General features: G+C 45.5%; 1 protein-coding gene across 2 annotated transcripts in view; it reads left to right on the top strand.

Moving 5' to 3' along the window:
• Window positions 1–24,249, top strand: part of mdga2a (MAM domain containing glycosylphosphatidylinositol anchor 2a) — a 1,193,698-nt gene that overhangs the window by 524,850 nt on the left and 644,599 nt on the right. The window contains exon 7 of one of the 2 annotated variants that reach the window (XM_086002927.1): window positions 624–692. The exons of the other annotated variant lie outside the window; for it this stretch is intronic. Coding sequence (XP_085859053.1) covers window positions 624–692 — 69 coding nt within the window. The remainder of the gene's footprint in view (window positions 1–623; window positions 693–24,249) is intronic. 2 annotated transcript variants of the gene reach the window in all.

Here is a 24,249-nt window from a genome sequence, read left to right as displayed (position 1 = left end):
GCAAATATGAGATGAGCTGTTATACAAACAATCCAACTTAATGCACTGTGACGAGTCCAGCTCCTGTCCTGCTCAATCATGAGGGAATCTATTGTGTGTCATGTCTCTGCAGATGTCCTGTGCTTAGTTAAACGGGGCCTTCAGATAGATGAGCATTGGCTCAATATTTTCAGTGCAATGACATTGAATACAAATTGCACAGGAATCCAGTTACATTGAAGTCTACAAACTGGAAGACAAGTACATTGAAAGATACACGAATTCAGTGCTCCAGGTAATTGGCAGTTACAGAATCGAATGGCACGTAAGAAGAGTGGAAATGCAGAATTTTAACTGCCAGTAGCCAGTATGGTGGTACTGATTAGATAGCTGGCACAGCCTCTGATGTTAGTGTCCCTCTGTAAGAATAATGTCCCTCTAAGAATAATATACTGGATAAAGACACATTGAGAGCTTTCATTTTAGGAAGAAATGCATAAGTTCAAGAAAGTCCTGTTCTTCAGGGTGTCTGTACTTAAACACCAGAAGTAGAATAGAATAGGCGTAGTACGGTGCGACAATGAGGGATCCAGGACCCTGGATTATTAGACAGAATGAACTCAAATGTGTGCTCTTTGTTATAGGTTTTTATTTTTGGCACAAGGTGAAGATGAATCCTGCAATAAACACTGGTGATCTAAAATCCACAATAGGTACCCTCCTATGCATCATTACTACCATTAGATTATGTATTTACTGTGGGCTTTGCTACTTTCCATTTCTTTGCTTTAATGGAGGGTTTTTACTTGTATATTTGTTGTATATTTTCTTTCTCAATGATTATCAGTTGCAGTGCTGCTGTGTCATTTTAATACAGTTTATTTTGATTTTTTTGCATGTAATAAATATTGGTATGAAATGTATTATGCAGCTACTGTGGAGCCTCCCTCTGCTGGATCTCTTCCTGTCTGGGGCTTGAGGAGCTGTATGGGCTACTCTAGAGCTCCCCCTAGTGGGATACCTGTTATCTGCTATTTGAACTTGTAGTCCTCCCCCTATTCAAATAGTTGACTGGTCTGTGAGGGACTGCACCAGATGACAGAATTCCCTCTGATGGGGTGCTCGTTGTCTAGCTCTTGGCCAACCATCTGAATTTTGCGATGCAGGTTACTGTATGGGATCTTTCAGTGACTCTATTTATATCTTAGAAACCGGAAGAATTAGACGAATGTAATAAAGTCAGAATAAGACTCTAAATAATGATTGGAGTCAAAGTACATAGCTTCTTCATTCCTGTGCTTGTATATCTTCTAAGATGTCACTTGGGAAGAAAAGTTCAAAACACTCACAGATGGACATGGCATTAATTCTACCACTTGGTCAAGCTGGCAGCTCTATTGGAGAATTCCTCATTGCAGCTTGTCCCTGTATTGATGACGTGGCATTTTATTTTTCACTTTCTTCCAATTCTCACTACAAGTGTTCACTTTCTTTATCCTTTTCTCCATCTTCAGACTCAAAAGAGATAGAAGCAAGTTCTCATCTGTTTCCACTTTCAAGTGATCTTCTGTTTCTCTACTATCTCCACCTCCTTCTGGTCTATTTGAAACTTCATAATCAAAAAAGAAAGTGTATTTCTGAAAGTTATAGTTCCTTCTTGCTTGAAGTTGCTAATTGGTTAGTGACCTCCACACAGTACTTGAAAGAGAAAATGTAGGGAAATAAAGAAATATGCTAGTTGTAAACTTGTGAAAGATGGAGAAGAAATATTAGTCATATTACAACGTGAGCAATGCCGCAACTAAATCTACCTAGGTTTCCATCTATTCCATAAGATAGGCAACACAATAACCCCCGGTGAGGTCCACAACCTCACGCTAAGTTGTGTTAACAAACTTCAATGGGAATGTTGCTCATTGTCTCCCATTCCTATGGATATTTTATGGCCGAACATTAAAAGAAGAGTGCACACTCCTGCTTTCCAACTTCATCTGGCTCGTGGAGCTCCACCTAACGGACTCCTCTCACACAATGCCACAAATAAATGAGATGAGTTAGCGCTGTTAATGAAAAGTGCTCAACTCTGAAAAGCCCGTGGGGTTAGAGTCATAGAGAGTCATAGAGTAATACAGCACGGATAGCGGCCCTTCGGCCCATCGTGTCCGCGCCGGCCATCAAGCCCTGTCTAATCTAATCCCATATTCCAGCATTTGGCCCGTAGCCTTGTATGCTATGGCATTTCAAGTGCACATCCAAATGCTTCTTAAATGTTGTGAGGGTTTCTGCCTCCACAACCCTTTCAGGCAGTGAGTTCCAGACTCCAACCACCCTCTGGGTGAAAAAGTTCTTTCTCAAATCCCCTCTAAACCTCCCGCCCTTTACCTTGAATCTATGCCCCCTAGTTATTGACCCCTCTACTAAGGGAAAAAGCTCCTCAGCATCCATCCTATCTATGCCCCTCATAATTTTGTACACCTCAATCATGTCCCCCCTCAGCCTCCTCTGCTCCAAGGAAAACAAACCCAATCTGCCCAGTCTCTCTTCATAGCTGAAGCGCTCCAGCCCTGGTAACATCCTGGTGAACCTCCTCTGCACCCTCTCTAACACGATCACATCCTTCCTGTAGTGTGGCGACCAGAACTGCACACAGTATTCCAGCTGTGGCCTAACCAGTGTTTTATACAGCTCCATCATAACCTCCTTGCTCTTATATTCAATGCCTCGGCTAATGAAGGCAAGTATCCCATATGCCTTTTTTACCACCTTATCCACCTGTTCCGCCGCCTTCAGGGATCTGTGTACTTGCACACCCAGATCCCTCTGACCCTCCGTCTTGCCTAGGGTCTTTCCATTCATTGTGTATTCCTTTGCCTTGTTAGTCCCCCCAAAGTGCATCACCTCACACTTTTCCAGGTTAAATTCCATTTGCCACTGTTCCGCCCATCTGACCAACCCATCTATATCGTCCTGCAGACTGAGGCTACCCTCCTCGCTATTTACCACCCTACCAATTTTTGTATCATCTGCGAACTTACTGATCATACCCTTTACATTCATATCCAAGTCATTAATGTAGACCACAAACAGCAAGGGACCCAGCACCGATCCCTGTGGTACCCCACTGGCCACAGGCTTCCAGTCACAAAAACAACCTTCGACCATCACCCTCTGCCTTCTGCCACTAAGCCAGTTTTGTATCCAATGTGCCAAGGCACCCTGGATTCCATGGGCTCTTACCTTCTTGACCAGTCTCCTGTGCGGGACTTTATCGAAGGCCTTACTGAAATCCATGTATACCACATCCACTGCGTTACCCTCATCCACACACCTAGTCACCCCCTCAAAAAATTCAATCAAATTAGTCAGACATGATCTTCCCTTGACAAAGCCATGTTGACTATCCCTGATGAATCCTTGCCTCTCCAAGTGGAGACAAATTTTGTCCCTCAGGATTTTTTCCAATAATTTTCCTACCACTGATGTTAGGCTCACTGGCCTGTAGTTCCCCGGTTTTTCCCTACTACCCTTCTTGAATAATGGCACTACATTAGCGGTTCTCCAGTCCTCTGGCACATCCCCTGTGGCCAGGGAGGTCCTGAATATATGTGTTAGAGCCTCCGCAATCTCCTCCTTTGCCTCACACAGCAGCCTGGGATACATTTCATCCGGGCCTGGGGATTTATCCATTTTTAGGCCAGCTAAAACCGCCAATACCTCCTCCCTCTCGATGTTAATATGTTCGAGCATATCACAGTCCCCCCGCCCTATTTCTATGTCTACATCGTCCTTCTCCATAGTGAAAACAGATGCAAAAAATTCATTTAGAACCCCTCCTACATCTTCTGGCTCCACACACAGATTGCCACTTTTGTCCCTAATGGGCCTTATTTTTTCCCTAGTTACCCTCTTACCCTTAATATACTTATAAAACATCTTCGGATTTTCCTTTATTTTGCTCGCCAGTGTTATTTCATGGCCCCTCCTTGATCTCCTAATTTCTTTTTTAAGTATCCCCCTGCACTTTTTGTACTCCTCTAGGGCTTCCTCCGTCTTTAGCCTTTTGTATCTACCAAAAGCCCTCCTTTTTTTCCTAATCCATTCTCGTATATCCCCTGACATCCAAGGTTCCCTGTGGTTTTTGGAACCACCCTTGACCTTTACGGGAACATGTTGCCATTGTATGATCTCAATCTCCCTTCTGAAAGCCTCCCATTGCTCCGATGCGGATTTTCCTACAAGTAGCTGATCCCAGTCCATTTTGGCCAGATCCTGCCTTATCCTATTAAAATCGGCCTTCCCCCAATTTAGAACCTTTATTTCCGGCCCATCCCTGTCCTTTTCCATGACCACCTTAAATCTTACCATATTATGGTCACTATCACCAAAGTGCTCACCTACTAGCACTTTTTCCACTTGGCCGGCCACATTCCCTAGAATTAGGTCCAGTACCGCCCCTTCTCTTGTAGGACTTTCTACATGCTGGCTCAAAAAGCTCTCCTGGATGCACTTTAAGAATTCTACACCCTCTGAGCCTTTCACACTCTGACTATCCCAGTTAATATTGGGGAAGTTGAAATCCCCCATTATTATTACCCTATTATTTGCACATTTCTCTGAGATTTGCCTACATATCTGTTCCTCTATCTCCCCCTGACTGTTTGGAGGCCTATAGTACACTCCCAGCAAAGTGCTTGCCCCCTTTTTGTTTTTAAGCTCCACCCATATGGCCTCATTAGAGGACCCTGCTAATATATCATCCCTCCTTACTGCAGTAATTGACTCCTTAATTAATATTGCGACACCCCCTCCTCTTATACCTCCCCCTCTGTCTCGCCTGAAGATTCTGTACCCCGGAATATTGAGCTGCCAGTCTTGCCCTTCCCTCAACCATGTCTCCGTGATAGCAACAATATCATACTCCCATGTGTTTATCAACACCTTCAGTTCATCCACCTTATTTGCAAGACTCCTTGCATTAAAATAGATGCCATCCAGCCTTGCCCTTATATATTTGCCCTGTCTACCAAGCTGACTTGTTTTTTTCTCTATAATTGGCAGCACATCCCCCCCTATTTCAGCTCCCCTCTGTATCCCATCTCCCTGCCAAGTTAGTTTAAACCCCCCCCAACAGTGCTAGCAAACCTCCCCGCAAGGATATTTGTCCCGCTCTGGTTCAGGTGCAACCTGTCCGACTTGTACAAGTCCCACCTTTCCCAGAAGCAGGCCCAGTGATCCAGGAAAGTAAAACCCTCCCCCCTACACCAACTCTTTAGCCACGCATTCATCTGCTCTATCCTCCCATTCCTATACTTACTAGCACGTGGCACTGGGAGTAATCCAGAGATTACAACCTTTGAGGTCCTGCTCTTTAATCTGTTACCTAGCTCCCTAAATTCTTGATGCAGGACCTCATCCCTCTTTTTACCTATGTCGTTGGTACCAATGTGGACCACGACCACTGGCTGTTCACCCTCCCCCTCCAGAATGCCCTGCAGCCGCTCAGTGACACCCTTGACCCTGGCACCAGGGAGGCAACAAACCATCCTGGATTCACGTCTACGGCCACAGAAACGCCTATCTGTTCCCCTTACTATAGAATCCCCTACCACTATTGCTCTCCCACTCTTTTTCCCCCCTTCCTGGGCAGCAGGAGCACCCCCAGTGCCAGGAAGTTGGCTGCTGCTGCCTTCCCCTGGTGAGTCATCCCCCTCAACAGTATCCAAAGCGGTATACTTGTTTGAAAGGGGGATGTCCGCAGGGGTTCCCTGCACTACCTGCCTGCCTTTGTTGCTCCGCCTGATGGTCACCCCCTGTGCTGCCCTACCCTGAGGCGTGAACAACTCGCTAAACGTGCTATCCACGAGCCTCTCAGCATCGCGCATGCTCCAAAATTCATCCACCCGCAGCTCGAGCGCCGCAATGCGGTCTGCAAGTAGCTGCAGCTGGATGCATTTCCCGCACACATGGTTGTCAGGGACACTGGCAGCGTCCCTGATTTCCCACATGGAGCAAGAGGAGCAGAACACGGGTCTGAGCTCTCCTGCCATGACTTACTCCTTTAATTAATTTAAAAATTTATTCAATACCCCAGTTACAGGTATACTCTAGGGCGCTTTATTTACCAACTGTCCCCACTACACCAGAGACCCTAGAAATTTAACACCACAGAAGTCAAGCTTGTATTGAAAAGAGAGAAATACTCACCAACCAATCACTTACCTGCTCCCTGGTGACATCACACACTGATTACTTTTTACCTCTCTCCTCTGCTGTTGATTTGGTGTGCCTCTGACTTCGCGCCGGTTTTTAAGCCGGGCTCCTCCTCCGCTGCTGCTCTCCCCCGAACTGGTCGGGCCTCTGCCTTCGCGCCGGTTTTTAAGCCGGGCTCCTCCTCCGCTGCTGCTCTCCCCCGAACTGGTCGGGCCTCTGCCTTCGCGCCGGTTTTTAAGCCGGGCTCCTCCTCCGCTGCTGCTCTCCCCCGAACTGGTCGGGCCTCTGCCTTCGCGCCGGTTTTTAAGCCGGGCTCCTCCTCCGCTGCTGCTCTCCCCCGAACTGGTCGGGCCTCTGCCTTCGCGCCGGTTTTTAAGCCGGGCTCCTCCTCCGCTGCTGCTCTCCCCTGAACTGGTCGGGCCTCTGCCTTCGCGCCGGTTTTTAAGCCGGGCTCCTCCTCCGCTGCTGCTCTCCCCCGAACTGGTCGGGCCTCTGCCTTCGCGCCGGTTGTAGGAATTTAAATAAACCCGAGAGAGAAAGCACTGTTGGCTTTCTTAGCAGGTGCACAGCAAGCTGACATCTGGCAGCTGTGTTCTCCCTCTCTTGTTAGGTCCTGCTTCAGGAATCCACTAAACCGCAGGGCTCGGTGCTGCCGCCTCTTATCGGCCGCTTGCCTGAGTCCCAGTGCTGTCACATCCACCCACTTGCCTGAAAGAGGAAGAGAAGCAAAAGAGCAGAGAGAGAGAGGGAAATGAAGGACGAGAAAGAATGATGCAGTGGAGAGAGTGAAGGAGCAGAGAATAGAGAGAGGAAAGAGGAGAGAGAGATTGAAGTAATGGGGAGACAGAATGAAGTGAAGCAGTGAGTGGTTGGTGAAGAAGCAGAGAGTGACTGATGAAGAAGAAAAGAGGAGTGTGTGAAGTGAAGGTAGAAAGTGTGCGAAGGAGCAGGGAGTGACGGAAGTAAAAGAGGAAAGAGAAAAGTGTAGGAACACTCAGGGAATGAGAGAGAGTGAAGTGGAGGAGGATGGAAAAGTGAAGATCAAGATAGTGAAATGAAAGAGAATGACTGAAGTGAGAGAGGAGAGCAAGAGAAACAGAAGTGGAGGAAATTTGTGAAAGATGTAAATGATGTACACTTAAGGTTTGCAAGAAATCCAAATTAGCTTGGGAGTTGGACACATTGCTTACTCATAATTCTGTCTGAGTCAAATGTCAATTTAATTAAATACTGCGTACTCATTAATTGTATCTCAAAGATTCGGCCTCTGCTGTAGAGCATCCTCTAGTGGGATTTTACAGTTGGTTGCCATGGCTGCTGGTGCAGGAGTGGATCAGGCAATTGGGGAATGGGAAATTGGGTGGAGACTACTTGTACCAGATCTCTGCCCATGGCGCAGCACATGTGACCTTAATATTCAAGAGCTTAATTTAAATGTTAGAATGTGTTTAGGATGGGATTGTTATGTTCACCCATCTGGAGTGTGTTGAAGGGAAGCTCCATGTGTGATGGAGCTCTTAAAGGGGCAGATGACTGGTTGTTTCCAGTGCATTTTTAGCACCAGTTTTTGTTCATTTTATTTTGCGTTTTTCTTCTGATTTTTAAAAAATTCTGTTTGCTGAGAACAGTAAAGGATTTTTATGTTGAACTAAAAATAGCTGTAGATTGTCTGCAAATTTACTGGAGAGCTGATTGTAATTGAAACATTTGGAGACTTTAGCCCAGCAGACGATCTAAGGTTACAAGAAAGGTACGTGTAATGATTTGCACTTTATCTGTTGTCACATTTCAGGGCTTTTTGACCATTTTTCTATGAAAAGGATTTGCACACAAAAGAGTTACTTTTAAAGCTTTTTTAAAGCAGTGTATTCTCGCATTCCTTTTTTCAAGGGCACCTAGATGTAAGGTGGTTACTACACCAAATGAAAGTTGCTTTCCCCAGACACGAAACAATAAACAAATTCCTTGCTTTTCTGGGTAATTGAAGAAAAAACACCTCACACCCGTTGTCTTTGAAAAGTCCTTTATTCCTGACCTATCTGTGAACAGAGAGATATAAAGAGGGAGAAACCTGACAGCAGAGTTTAAACAGAGAGCAGTGAAAGCTTTAGGTAAGGTCAGAAATACTGGAGGAACAGTTAGAAGACCGCTTGTTGAAATAAGATAACCAACTGATATGGGAAAGCATGGCATACTCTTCATTTTCTATTATTATTTGAAGGTAAGTTGTATTGTACTGATTGAACTAAGTGAGTCTGCTCATAACTGTTGCTCTGTATGTTCACTTGCTGTGAAATAAAGCAGCTTAATGATTCTTGTCAAGCCTTTTCTCACCAAGTGCTAACTCAGTCCGCCTTCGGAGAGATTGAAGAAATACAAATGTGAAAGACACGGCTATCCAGTCCGGATCACAAGAAAATGCTATTGTTACATCCCTGGGTTACACTATTGAAGTAGATATAGAACTGCGTTAGACATGCGGAAAGCTTACAGGAGCGATTATCGCCACTAAAGCAGAAACAATTTCTATTAACATCTTTATTCATTAATTTATAGATTTTCATAGAATCATAGAACAGTACAGCACAGAAGGAGGCCATTCGACCCATCGAGTCTGCGCTGGCTCTCTCTCGAAGAGCAATTCAGTTAGTCACACTCCCCCGCTCTTTCCCCATATTGCTGCAATTTTTTCTCCTTCAAGTATTTATCCAATTCCCTTTTGAAGGCTACTATTGAATCTGTTCCATCACCCTATCAGGCAGTGCATTCCAAATCCTAACCATTTGTTGCTTAAAAAAGTGTTTCCTCATTGCCTCTGGTTCTTTTGCCAATCACCTTAAATCTGTGCCCTCTGGCTAGCGACCCTTCAGCCACTGGAAACAGTTTCCCTTTATTTACTCTATCTAAAACCGCACCTCTATCAAATCTCCTCCGAGCCTTCTCTGCTTATAAGGGTTAACTCCCGAGGCTACATGCAGCATATTTTCTCAACATTAGACCAGCTGCCTAGTTCTTGTCTCAATAATAATTGATATAAATTATGTCCCATATTCTTTGCATATGCAAATAGAAATGTCAGAGATGATAAAAAATTAATAGGGAACAAAATAACTTTTGCCTCCACACAGTAAAATTCCATATGCATAGGTAATTCATTGGCTGGTGAGAGAAAGTACCGCTGATTAGAGACCAATATCAACAGATAATACAATAAAGATATTGAAAAAAGACTGACATAACCACAGTGAGAAATCAGATTTTTTAAAAAAAATTTGAAAGCCCATTGTGGCCTGAACAGGCAGTTGAACAGAAGGACAATAGACTGTCGGATCCTCAAAATAATGAAAAATTCTGACAGATTGATCAGGGAATCAGCCTTCAGGGGATGTATGAATGAAAGAGATTTTTGGCAGCGCTCTAAGAGCTATCATTAGAAATCTTACAATTGTGAGCTTCTCAGTCTTCAATTTTGTCTGGTTTCATTTAAATTGAAATAACTCTGGTTCGGGGAAGTTTGCATATATATTAAGTTTGCATTGAAATTTAGCCAAATAGAGCTGTGCTTTTTTATAGCAACCAATATTGCAAACTGGAGATCATTTTGCAAATTAGATTAATGTTGAGGAGCAATATAATAAACAAAAATTGATTTCAGCTGAGCTATTTAATGCAAAAATTCAAAGCAGCTATACTGAGACGGCTCTCAATTAAATTTGATGTCGTAGAAATCTGAAACTATAAACTTCTTATTGCTTTGTGTGAAAAATGCTTTATTATCTCCACTCAGATCTTTCTACCAGAAATGTCTCATTCCTTTTTAAAGAAGGACCAAAGCCCTCTACTCAACCCAATTAAGTTAAACAAGGTCAACATCTCATAAATCATTTGCTGCCTTACCTTAAGTCACATCTTAAACATACATTTACCCTGATTTGATCTGCATTGGCTCAAGTGCAAACTCTGACATCTGTTAGTTTGATAAAGGTTTGAGGTGATGGGGGTGGGGGTGGTGGTGGTGTTGGTGGGAGTTTGATTTTGAAAATGTTGAATTTGGTTTTTAGAAGTGTAAGCATGCTTTAGCACTATGCCAACTCCTTCCTCCCACAAAAAACCTGGACCAACGCATGCCCAAAACCCTGCAGCCAACAGCAATAATAGAATTATTGCTGGCTGAGGATTGAAGAATGACAACATACCTGAAAACATGCATGAAAGTGGCATACCTCTGAAGTATATTACAGTGCTGAAAATTAAAATGGTTTTATTTTGCTGCCACTGTCCCAAACTTCTACATGTGTCTGTATTGCTGGAACATGGGCCAATGGCACAGGAATAACAGGACCATGAGGAAGACAAGGTGGTGGAGGAAAGATATTGGAGGAGAAATTCAATATTCGCCAACATGATGGGCTTTCATTCCCTGAATATGCAGCCGGTGTGTGACTACAGGCAGCAGATCATGCCTGGTTTCCACACGGACTGCAGCGGTTCAAGAAGGCGGCTCACCACCACCTTCTCAAGGGCAATTAGGGATGGGCAATAAATGCTGGCCTTGCCAGCGACGCCCACATCCCATAAAAAAACGAATAAAAAAAAAACTAGTCATGAAGGCTTTGTCCCGTGCCAGTCCTCCACACAAACCATCGGGTGTCATGCTGGCTGCTTGGGGAGAAGGGTATCCACTGACCACCTGGCTCATGATTCCTCTCCGGAACCTGAGCACAGACACTGAGCAATGTTACAATTAAAGTCACGCTGTAACCAGAGCTTGTATAGAGCAAACCATTGGTATTCTAAAACACAGGTTCTGCTGCCTTGACAGTTGTTGAGGTGTCCTTCAATACAGCCCCAAGAGGGTCTTCAGAATCGTCCTGGTCTGCTGGATCCTCCACAGATTCACTTTGTTAAGGGAGCAACCCTGGAGGTAGTAGTGGAGCAGCAAGATGAAGAGGATGACCAGGATTCCAAGGACGAACAGGAAGAGCAAAGACCAGCAATACTGCTAGCTGACAGAGCTCTGTATCACCAAATCATCAAAGAACAGTTCCATTGAGTCATCCCTCCTCCCAAAGCACAACAGTCCTTCCTACTATCACACCCACTCATTATACCCAGCTGATGAATGCCTTTATCTTGAACATCAACACCAAAACAATGAAAACAGTAAACTGGTTCATAACGGTTCATTCCATAATTCTTTACAGTGAAGTTTTAAAATTGAAAATGACCTTTGTCCAAATCCCTAGTCCCTGTCTTCCGTGCTTGTTTACCTATTCTGGTGCTTCGATGAGGTGCTTCCACAGTGGCAACAGCTTGGGAGGTGAAAAACTGCTGAACTTCCACTGAGGGCACTCGTGTGGCCGTGGTGGGCGACCTCAAGGAGCTCTAGCCTTAGAGGGTCTTGCTGCAAACTGCATCAACTTGGCAGTGGTTAGGACAGGCTGGCTGTCTGGAGCCAACTGGCTGCGAGACTGGCGGGGGAGCAGGCTTGCTGTCCTCCTGAGGACAACATCTGACGCCCCCTGGAGACCCGGTACTGCCATAGAGCTGTGCCTCAGCACTCCCAATGCTCTGCTTGAGAATGGAGTGCAGGAGTGAAGTGACTCTTTGCAAGCCAGTATCCATGCTTACCTTCATGCCCTGAAAGCAGAGGAGATGCTGGAACCCAGAGCCAAGATGGCAGCAGTCTGATCTTCCATCAAAGCTGTCAGAGCTGTTATTAGAGGCTCCAGGCCTGTGGGCCTCACTGCAGTGTTCATAGAGCTGACTGCATGCACCATGGTTGACTGCAGTGTTTCTATGCCCTGCGCGAATCTCCCACTTAAGTTGGAGCTGTACTCCCCCATGCTCTCCAACATTGTGTGCAGGTTCACTGGCAGGTAGCCCAGTGCACTGAGCAGTTGATGGTGCACAGCCATCGGTCTTTTTTTAATAGGCTGGACCCTTGACGGCAGCATCTATGCCCTCTGCAGCAGGGGAAGAATACAGACCCGTCCTCTGATAAGCTGGTTCCTGGGCCATCCTGACCCCCTGCCCTTGCTCCTGTGCACTTATGCTCATGAATTTCTCAGTGCAGACCCCCTCTAATTGAGCATCTGAATTATGTGGGGTGGCAGTTTCTGAGCTGGTGCCAGCAATAGTATGGTTCAGTGTTGGCATATGCTCAGCAAGGCTGTCCTCCTCTTCTTCAGCTGCAACTGGGCCTATGACTTGTGAGGACACCTGGAAAGGGAAGACAGGGACAAGGGTTATCAGTTAATGACCAGGGTGAGCAGAGACAGATAAATGGCAACTAAAGAGCCACACCACTGTATAATGGAGAGTGGGTTTAGGAAGAGATGATGATGAGAAGAGATAGAGAGGGTAAGGTGATCAAGCAGTGTGTGGCCTGGTGAAAGGTTGTGAAGATGTGAGGATAGAATAATGTTGCTGATGTGTGAAAAATGGCACAGGTGTGGCAAAGTGAGGGGAGTAATCGTGGGGACAGTAGCAGGTGCAACATGGGCCAGTTGCAATGGAAGAAGGCTGAGTGAAGTGTGTTGTGGTGATTAGAGGAGAGTGAGGGGAAGCGAGGGAGGGGAGGCTTGAGAGTGTGAGGGCTACAGTGTCGGCATCAAAGGGTATGGGGAGAGAGCGGAAATATGGTATTGAGATAGAGGATCATCCATGATCATATTGAATGGCGGAGCAGTCTCGAAGGGCCAAAAGGCCTACTCCTGCTTCTATTTTTCTATGTTTCTATGTTGCTACAGGTGGTGCAGGGCCAAGGAGAGAGTAGGAGAGATGTGAGTAGGAGTCTCACCTCAGCAGCTCTGGTGAGATCATTGAAATTCTTGCAGTATTGCAGCAAGGTCCTGGGTGCAATGCTCTTTGCATTGATCAGCTCTGCCACCTCTGCCCACTGGTGCTGGGAAACATGCCATGGTGCACCCTTCTGCCGTCTGAAGGGAAGAGCAGCTCCCTCCGCCAGGTCACCAACTCTTCTGACACCTCCAAAACAGCATCAGAAAAGTAGGCAGCGCTTCCTGCAGAACCTCTGCCTGCCATCTCACCCGTTCAACTTCAGTCCAGATGACAGCAGCCAGTGCACCTCCCCTTTAAGAGTTGCAGGTGTAGCTGACGCGTGATTTCCCTACCCCCCCCCACTAATTGGCAAATTGCCGATAAGCAGCATTAGTAGCATTTACCACTTGCCAATCATAATCAAATGAGGCACATGCTCCAATTTCGCGCAAAATGGGTGCGCTTCCTGCCCACGTCACGCTGGAAACTGACGCAAGTTGAATTTGCATGCATCTGCAGGCTATGGGGCACCCAAATGCAGGGACACCCTGTAAAGCTGACACTGAACCTACGAACATACAAAATTGACAAGCAGGAAAAGACCAGCTGGTCCATCAAGCCTGCCCTACACACCATGATGGCTGGAGCATCATGTCTAGACCACAACCACCACCCACCACCCCACCCACCCCGCCGCCCCCCCCGCCACCCAGCTATGTAACCTCTTAGGAGAGGACTTGCACTAGGACCTCCCACCTCCGTGAGAGCCTCCGGTCTGAGGGGGTCCAGCAGCAAGTTGAAGTGGATTCCAAAAAGCAAGTTTCACAATTTGTACAAATAGGCCAGTAGGTCTTCAGGTCCTGGGTCTTTAGGCTGTTGCTCTCCAGCTGCCACCAGATGTGCAGCTGTCCAGTGCTGGAGCAAAGGGGTCCAGGAACATAGTTTTTCAGGAACATGCCAGTGATCTTTCCAATGAAGTAATAATCATCTCTTCCATCCCTCATGGCCAAGGGTGCCATATTTATTAACAGCAAAACAAAAGTCCAGTTCCTCCAGTTAATGGCGATGTGTTATGGAAACATTTTAAAGGGACAGTAGAGATAGTCCTCATTTGTCAATTTAACCATCAGCTAATTCCTACTTTGTCTAAATCAGAAATGTTATTTGCGTGTCAGCTGTGGCTCAGTTGGTAGCACTCCTCGCCTCTGGAGTCAGAAGGTTGTGGATTCAATTCCCACTCCAAACACTTGAGCACAAAAAACCTAGGCTGACACTCCAGTGCAGTACTGAGGGAGTGCTGCACTGTCAGCAGGGGCTGTCTTTCGGATGAAATAGAAACATAGAAACATAGAAGATAGGAGCAGGAGTAGGCCATTCGGCCCCTCGAGCCTGCTCTGCCATTCAAGGAGATCATGGCTGATCATCCAAATTCAGTACCCTGTTTCTGCCTTCTCCCCATATCCCTTGATCCCTTTAGCCTTAAGAAATATATCTAACTCCTTCTTGAATATATTTAATGAATTGGCCTCTACTGCCTTCTTTGGCAGAGAATTCCACAGGTTCACCACTCTCTAGGTGAAGAAATTCCTCCTCATCTCTGTCCTAAATGGCTTACCCCTTATCCTTAGACTGTGACCCCTGGTTCTGGACTCCCCCGACCATCGGGAACATCCTTCCAGCATCTAGTCTGTCTAGTCCTGTTAGAATTTTATAAGTTTCGATGAGATCCCCTCTCATTCTTCTAAACTCCAGCGAGTACAAGCCCAATCGACCCAATCTCTCCTCATACGTCATTCCTGCCATCCCAGGAATCAGTCTGGTGAAGCTTCGCTGCACTCCTTCCATGGCAAGAACATCCTTCCTCAGATAAGGCGACCAAAACTGCACACAATACTCAAGATGTGGCCTCACCAAGGCCCTGTACAACTGCAGCAAGACATCCTTGTTCCTGTACTCAAACCCTCTCGCTACGAAGGCCAACATACCATTTGCCTTCTTAACCGCCTGCTGCACCTGCATGCTTACTTTCAGCGACTGGTGCACAAGGACACCCAGGTCTCGTTGCACTTCCCCTTCTCCCAATCTATTGCCATTTAGATAATAATCTGCCTTCCTGTTTTTGACACCAAAGTGGATAACCTCGCATTTATCCACGTTATATTGCATCTGCCATGCTTCTGCCCAATCACCCAACCTGTCCAAATCATCCTGGAGTTTCTCGGCATCCTCCTCATATCACACACACCCACCCAGCTTTATGTTGTCTGCAAACTTGGAGATATTACATCTAGTTCCTTCGTCCAGATCATTAATATATATTGTGAATAGCTGGGGTCCAAGGACCGATCCCTGCGGTACCCCACTAGTCACTGCCTGCCACTCGGAAAAAGAGCCGTTTATTCCAACCCTTTGCTTTCTTTCTGCCAACCAGTTCTCTATCCAAGTCAATACCTTGCCCCCAATCCCATGTGCCTTAACTTTACATGCTAATCTCTTATGTGGGACCTAATCGAAAGCATTTTGAAAATCCAAATACACCACATCCACTGGTTCTCCCTTATCTATTTTACCAGTTACATCCTCAAAAAATTCCAGTAGATTAGTCAAGCACGATTTACCTTTTGTAAAGCCATGTTGACTTTGTCCGATCCGGTCACTTTTTTCCAAGTGCTCTGCTATTACATCCTTTATAATGGACTCTAGCATTTTCCCCACTACCGATGTCAGGCTTACCGGTCTGTAATTCCCCGTTTTCTCTCTACCACCCTTTTTGAACAGTGGGGTAACATTAGCTACCCACCAATCCATGGGAACTGTTCCAGAGTCTATAGAATTTTGGAAGATGACCAGCAGTGCATCTACTATTTCTAGGGCCACTTCCTTAAGTATCCTAGGCTGTAGATTATCAGGCCCTGGGGATTTATCGGCCCTCAATCCCATCAATTTCCCTAACACCATTTCCCTACAAATACTGATTTCTATCAGTTCCTCCCTTTCATTAGACTCTATGTTCCCCGACATCTTTGGGAGGTTATTTGTGTCCTCCTTTGTGAAGACAGAACCAAAGTATGTATTTGGTTGGTCTGCCATTTCTTTGTTCCCCATTATAAATTCCCCTGATTCTGACTGCAAGGGACCTACGCTTGACTTCACCAATCTTTTTCTCTTCACATATCTATAAAAGCTTTTACAGTCAGTTTTTATGTTCCCTGCAAGCTTACTCTCATACTCTATTTTCCCCCTCTTAATTAATCCCTTCGTCCTCCTTTGTTGGATCCTAAACTGCTCCCAATCCTCAGGTTCACTGCTTTTTCTGGCCAATTTTTTGTCCTCTCCTTGGATCTTATGCTATCCCTAATTTCCCTTGTTAGCCACGGTTGAGTCACCATTTTTGTTTTATTTTTATGCCAAACTGGGATGAACAAATTCTGTAGTTCATCCATGCGATCTTTGAATGTTTGCCATTGCCCATCCACTGTCAACCCTTTGAGTGACATTCCCCAATCAATCCTACCCAACTCGCACCTCATACCATCGTAGGACCCTAGTTGTTGTGTATGCACCTTTAAGGGAATAACTGGTTTTAGACTGCAGTACCGGCAGTGACCACCCCTGTATAAAAGGCCCTAGCAAGCTTCTGTATTTCAGTCTGACGTTGCCTCCTGTTCAGTAAAGTACCTGTTAAACTGTTCTCCTGAAGTCCATGTATTATTGAGGCGCGGACTTTACAGTGGTGACGAGTAAGTTCGAACTCACCTGCAGTGTGGCATCATCCCACGGGGATCTCGCCCTGAGAGGAGGGTTCTGGAAGGTTGTAGTCTGAGCAACGGGCGTCGACCGAGGGCAACCGCCCAAAGAATTCATCGGTGTTCGGAGGATTGCGCGAGAGACTGTGGAGAGCTGTGCTTGGCTCCCCAGTTAAGGTGTTCCAGCAAATCGTGCTGGTAGCAGGTAGCGCGCTGACCCTTCTGGACTGCGGCGGGCTCAAGCTCGATCGAGCGGCTCTACAAAACGGGCCGCGCAGCGTCGCCGGGAAAAGAAAACAAGAGAGAGAGAGGGTGGTGCGCACAGGGCGTGGTCGGTGCTCAAGAACAGGGCAGCGGAGAGAAACTAAATGGGGGGGAAGGAACGTGAGACGCGCCGAAGTTGCGGGTCGCCGCCATTACCCCATAGAATGCTAGGAGCAGCGTGGCAGCAAGGGGAAGAAGCAAAAGCACGGGAGGCGCCATTTTATCCCGTTGGGGAAGAAGCAAAAGCGCGGGAGGCGCCATTTTATTCCATTGGGGAAGAAGCAAAAGCGCGGGAGGCGCCATTTTAAATCACCCAAGATGCCGAAAAGTGGCAGTATCACTGCTTTCGACAACGAGGTAGAAGACTGGACCACGTATGTGGAAAGAATTGAAGTGTACTGCAAGGCAAATGAGGTGGCCGATGGAAAGAGGGCGTCGGTATTATTAAATCTGATGGGTGCGAGTACGTACGGCCTATTGTGGAATTTAATTACCCCAGCTAAACCAATGGAGAAAAGTTTTGAGGAGATTGTTCATATCTTACAGGAACACCTAAGCCCTACACCACTGCTGATAGCAGAAAGATTCAAGTTCCATAAAAGAAACCAGCACAAAGATGAGAGCAATGCTGACTATCTTACGGAACTACGCAAGTTATCGAAGCACTGCCAGTTCGGAGCAGGACTGGCAGACACCTTACGGGATAAGTTTGTCTGCGGGCTCCAGAGTGATGGAACCCAGTAACGACTACTTTCAAAAAAGGACCTGACGCTAGAACAGGCTTTCAGCGTGGCAGTATCCTACGAAGCAGCAGCACGGGGAGCTGCGGAAATACAACAGAAACCACAAGAATACAGCGCTAACGAAATGGCGTATGGAGCAGAAAAGTGCTATCGCTGCGGCAGAACAACCCATGAGCAGAAGGACTGCTGGTTTAAAGAGAAAATATGCAGGCAATGCGGAAAAATGGGACATATAGCAAGAGTCTGCAGGTCAGGAAAGAAAACCAACACGACAAGAACTACTAAGGAACAGTACAGGAAAGTAAAGAAACTGACAGACAGTAGTTCAGAAGATCAGGAGAGTGATAAGGACTCCAGGAGTAGGAGACTAAGTTGTTTAAAGTTACACAAAGTGATCACAAAGGAAGATCACTGAACCATTTGGGTCACCCTCATGATAGCAGGGTCCCCAGTAAAGATGGAATTGGACACAGGATCAGCCCTAACTGTCATGAATCGACGAGACTATGAGTGGCTATTCTCACACATACCCTTAAAGGACACGTCCATTGTATTGAAGACATACACGGGGTAAAAGGTCTACCCCAGAGGAAAAATAAGGGTGCCAGTTGAATATAACGGAAAGGAAACACAGAAACTATACATGTATATACTACGAGATGGAGGACCACCATTATTGGGACGTGAATGGATCCGAAAAATACAATTGGATTGGCATTCCATTCTGGCACTAACTGTGACTGACAAAAAGGATGATGACGTCGCACCTGGACGTCTGTCACAAATTCTATCTGACGCGGAAGAGGTGTTCCAACAAGGACTTAGGACTCTAAAAGGAGTAAAGGCAACCATAAAGATTGAGGATAACGCTACCCCAAAATTTTTCAAGGCCAGACCGGTGCCATACGCGATCCGCCCAGCCGTGGAAGCTGGACTGGAGAGTCTGGAGCATTCGGGGGTGCTGTCTAAGGTGGACTGGAGTGAGTGGGCCACACCCATCGTTCCTGCAATGAAGAAAGCATTGAGCAGCACGCCTGGGGAGCCAAGGAAGGTTCGCATCTGTGGGGACTTCAAGGTGACTGTGAACCCAGTCCTGCACACAGTACAGTGTCCACTTCCGCGGATAGAAGATATTTTCGCCTCACTATCTGGAGGGAAACGTTTTACAAAGATTGATCTGGCTCACGCGTATCTACAAATGGAGGTGGAAGAAGCATCTAGGAAATACCTCACGATAAACACTCACAGAGGCCTTTACCAGTACAATCGACTGGTATTCGGGGTAGCATTGGCCCCGGCTATTTGGCAGAGGGCAATGGAACAAGTCCTGCAAGGGATCCCGGGGACCCAGTGTTATTTGGACGACACCCTGGTTACGGGCGAAAATGACAATGAACACCTTGCCAACCTGGAACAGCTGCTCACGAGATTGCAGGAATATGGGCTACGAGCCAACCGCCCCAAATGCGAGTTCTTCAGGAGACAAATCTTGTATTGTGTCCACATGATTGATGAGGAAGGGTTGCATAAGTCGCCGAACAAGATTGAGGCTGTAGTCAAGGCTCCAGCACCGGAAAATGTGTCGCAACTGAGGTCGTTCCTCGGGTTGGTGAACTACTAGCATAAGTTCTTGCCGAATTTATCTACAATTCTGCACCCACTGAACGCCCTGCTTCAAACTGGTGTAACATGGAAATGGAGTGATGAGTGTAAGCGTGCCTTTCAGGAATGTAAATGCCTAATCACTTCCAAAGAAGTATTGGCCCACTACAACCCAACACTACCGATTCGGTTGGCATGTGATGCGTCACCGTACGGCATTGGAGCGGTGCTGTCACACAAACTCCGTGCCGGTTCAGAGAGGCCAATAGCCTTTGCATCGCGCTCACTAACCTCAGCCGAGCGTAACTACGCCCAGATTGACAGGGAGGCCCTCAGCCTGGTGTGGGAGGTGAAGAAGTTCAATCACTATCTGCACGGGCAGAAATTCACCCTACTGACTGATCATCAACCCCTGGTCTCAATTTTTAACCCAAAGAAGGGCGTTCCAGTGATGACGGCACAACGGCTGCAAAGATGGTCACTTTTTCTAGGGGCACATCAGTATGACATAGAGTACAAAGGTACGAAACAACATGGAAACGCTGATGGGCTGTCGCGCCTACCGTTGCCTACGGCGGAAGAAGCACCTGCAGTGGACCCGGTGGAGATATTCCATGCGACCATAGTCGAATGTTTGCCTGTTACAAATGCAAGTATTGAGAAGGAAACCCGAAATGACCCGACACTCTCTCGGGTCTATGATTTGACGGTGAAGGGATGGCCAGCATATGGTGACTCACTGTTGCCAGCATTCTCGCCAAGGAGAGAACAGCTGTCAGTGTGCCGGGGAACCTTGATGTGTGGATCCCGAGTGGTAATTCCACCTAAGTTGAGAGATAGAGTGCACAATGAGCTTCATGAGGGTCATCTGGGAGGGGTAAAAATGAAGAGCCTAGCCAGGGCGTTTGTGTGGTGGCCGGGAATCGATAAAGAAATCGAGGATATGACCAAGAGATGCACAGGATGCCAGAAGGTCCAAAACGCTCCACCACAGGCCCCGCTACATCCATGGGAGTGGCCCTCATCTCCATGGCAACGGGTACACATTGATTTTGCTGGTCCATTTATGGACTCAATGTTTCTAATCGGTGTGGATGGCCATTCGAAATGGCCAAAGGCCAATAAAATGTCCTCCACCACCACGGAGAAAACTATTGCAGTCCTAAGGACCATCTTCGCCAGGAATGGGTTGCCAGAACAGATTTGCTCCGACAATGGCCCACAGTTTGTGTCTGAGGATTTCCGGAGGTTCCTGAAGAATAATGGGGTGAAACATTACACATCTGCCCCATATCACCCAGCCACAAATGGATTGGCTGAGAGGTTTGTTCAGACCTTTAAAAAGGCCATAAAGGCAATGTATAATGACGACATACCACTACAACACAAGGTGGATAATTTCTTGTTTGCTTACCGGAATGCGACACATGCAGTAACCAACCAAACTCCAGCCGTACTGTTTTTCAACCGGAGACTAAGATGTCGCTTGGATTTGCTCAAACCAAACATAAGACGAGATGTTGAGGATAAGCAGTTCCAGCACATAAATGAGAAGCCAACCAGGAGCTTCAAGATAGGGCAACCAGTCTTGGCCCGCGACTACCGAACAGAAAAATGGCAGCCAGGAACGATATGCACACAGCAGGGACCACTAATGTACACAGTGGACGTTGGAGAGAGCATCGTGAGATGCCATGCTGACCAGATTCTAGAGTCACAGGAACAAGCCAAACCTATACCACAAGCATGTGCACCTGGTTATGAGCCCGAAGTACAGATTGCATCTATCTCAGAAGCAGGGGTATTGGAAGCTGACGAACCAACCAATGACAATGAGCCAGAATTGACTCCACCGCAAGAACAGGATACTCGAGAAAGGCGCTATCCAGTCAGGATCAGGAAACCTCCTCAAAGACTGAACTTATAAATGACTACTTCAGTTGATGTATATAGTACCGAGAAAATTGTAATTGTAATTAGTTATTATTTAGTTGTTAAATGAATGTTGTGTACTGTTTATCTAAAAGGGGAGGAATTGTTGTGTATGCACCTTTAAGGGAATAACTGGTTTTAGACTGCAGTACCGGCAGTGACCACCCCTGTATAAAAGGCCCTAGCAGGCTTCTGTATTTCAGTCTGACGTTGCCTCCTGTTCAGTAAAGTACCTGTTAAACTGTTCTCCTGAAGTCCGTGTATTATTGAGGCGCGGACTTTACAACTATTTCACTCTCCATCTTAATGAAGAATTCTATCATATTATGATCGCTCTGACCCAAGGGGCCTCGCACAACAAGATTGCTAATTACTCCTTGTGGTAAACCACTGTTACCGTTCACAACCGTTCACTATTGTTACACTGTTGTTATCACTGTTTACACTGTTGTTATCACCACACAAGGTTACCTCTTGCCACGCACGCTGTTATACCTAGGCATACCTCAGCTGACTCCGCCCATGGCTCCGCCTGCTTGCCCAGGTATAAAGGTGACCGCTTGGCTAGTATTCTTCCTTGTTGGAACCGATCACCCACGAGGGTGGGCTCTGTTATTTAGCCAATAAAAACCTATAGTTACTATCTTAACTCGTCGCTTTTCATGGAATGAATTGATAGTTATACCACTCCTTTCTCATTACATAATACCCAGTCTAAGATGGCCTGATCTCTAGTTGGTTCCTCCACATATTGGTCCAGGAAACCATCCCGTATACACTCCAGGAATTCCTCCTCCACAGTATTGTTACTAATTTGGTTAAACCAAGGTCTTGTCTGCTCTCTCAGGTGGATGTAAAAGATCCCATGGATGTAAAATATCCCTGGTGTCCTGGCCAATATTTATCCCTCAATCATCATCACTTAAACAGAATATCTGGTCATTTTCACGTTGCTGTTTGTGGGATCTTGCTGTGCACAAATTGGCTGCCACATTATAACAGTGACTACACTTCAAAAAGTACTTCATTGGCTGTAAATCGCTTTGAGACGTCCGGTGGTCATGAAAGGCGCTGTGGAAATGCAAGCCTTTTTTATCTAATAGGAATGATCTTATATAGGAAATCTAATTCTCTAGACATAGCTCCATTAGTTGCTTTCAAATGTATCTTTGAAAAATTAAAGATGATATAACTAAGAGTTGGAAAATGCCCCAAGTATACTGAACACCAGAAGACTATCCCCAACCTTGCTATTCATTTTAGATCTAACTGGATGTTAGAAATTTCAGTTGAATCCTGTAGGAAGGATTCAAATTGTTTAAGGGGCAATATTGATGGTCTGCCACTAGGGGCCATTAGTACAATTGTTAAATACTATAGCCTAGATTTCTCGATTGGCATTATCTTAATGCTAGTAGTAACTCATTTATTTGAAATGAGTTGGAAAATCTGAGCTGATGTATTGTCATAGCATGCTGTAGATATCATTGACAACAGAACATCGTCACTGCGCCAACTTTGCTTTGAATCCATGAATTCAACACTGGATTCCTGAAAATTGGACGTCGATCCTAAATAGATTACTCGGATAATTTTATGTGTCTGCACTATTGCCGATGAGCCCTCTAGTTTCAGAATCCTAGGACTAACAGGGTCCGAAACGCTTCAAAATAAACTGGATTTTAACTTATTGATGGAGCTGAAAGGACAGTATTCTAACATTTTGAACCACTGAACTATGAATAAATTGAAAATAACCTTCCAAAATGAAATTGTTTGAAATAACACAAAATGCTTTTCTAGCATTGGAGTTCAATAATTCGGCTTCAAAAATAATATTGATCTAATTTATTCTTTTCAAAGCTGACTTTACTAAGAAATTATGCTTTTAATTGGCTTTATCAGTGATGTCATGTTCTATATGATCAGTGAGGATATCCACTTTCATTTATAACTTCAGCTAGCATTTTTAATGCAAGTACAGAATATTCAGCTACTGAGATTTTGTTTCAATCTCTGTCAAAGTTACTCAATGCAAATTAATGAATGCAAAGAAAACTGTACGAATAGTAAGTATATTGTATGAATATATTATGAAAGAAAACAAATTACTTTCATGTTGTAATAGACATGATCTTTATAGACTCGAAGATCATCAGACAATTTGTATATTTTATGAATAAAAGGCATAATTAAGTTAAATGGGTGGCCTGGAGTTTTGCCTGCAGGGTGTCTAGAGCATGTGGCTGAGATGCTTGATTATTACTGGACACAGAAAGCGCCGACTGTCAGTTGTGAGTTCAAGCCTGGAGCATCTGCTACTGAAGTGTGTAACTTGAATTCTACAGGATAAGGTAACATGGGGAGTAAGGTCTGTGGCTGTAGGTTAGAGTAGATGCTTTGATGTGATTTAATCTGATCCACTCTTATTGAACATAGTACCATAGCAAAGCTTCTTCTCTCCAATATCATTATCATTCCAGTTTAATGTTTGTACTGTAACACAGTGAACACTTCCACCGATTCATTCAGATTGCCAGTGTTGTAAATCAGAGGTGAGTTTGTGCTGTGAACTTGCATTCACCTACCAGGGTCTAAAATGAGACTATCCAAATGTATTTCTCTAAGGCCGCCAAATATCCACCAGAGAAAATGTGGATGTCAGCCAAACATTCCAGGCTGGATTTTACTCAAAACCCCAGAAATTCTGATCCTCCTTGGAGCATGTCTGTGCTCCCGGGCTGACCCAGAAATTCTACCGGATTCAGTGTCATTAGGGAAAAAGCAGGTATGTGTGTTTCACTGGCCACAAATGGGCCCACCAAGAAGAAATCGAATGACAATCCATCCCAGAGAGATCAATTGCTGTATGATTTGGGGGGGCCTACCGGCATGGAAGTTTCATTGAAGAGCTTTGCACAAATTTAATTCTTCAGCCCAATGAGTCTACAGTTCCCTTTCTTGAAGATTCCTTCTGTTCCTCTTCCTTT

The sequence above is a fragment of the Somniosus microcephalus genome, chromosome 12, assembly GCF_052327205.1.
Source record: "Somniosus microcephalus isolate GS21.2 chromosome 12, FLI_Smic_1.0, whole genome shotgun sequence".
Taxonomy (NCBI): domain Eukaryota; kingdom Metazoa; phylum Chordata; class Chondrichthyes; order Squaliformes; family Somniosidae; genus Somniosus; species Somniosus microcephalus.
This window is presented reverse-complemented; position numbering and strand designations above follow the sequence as displayed.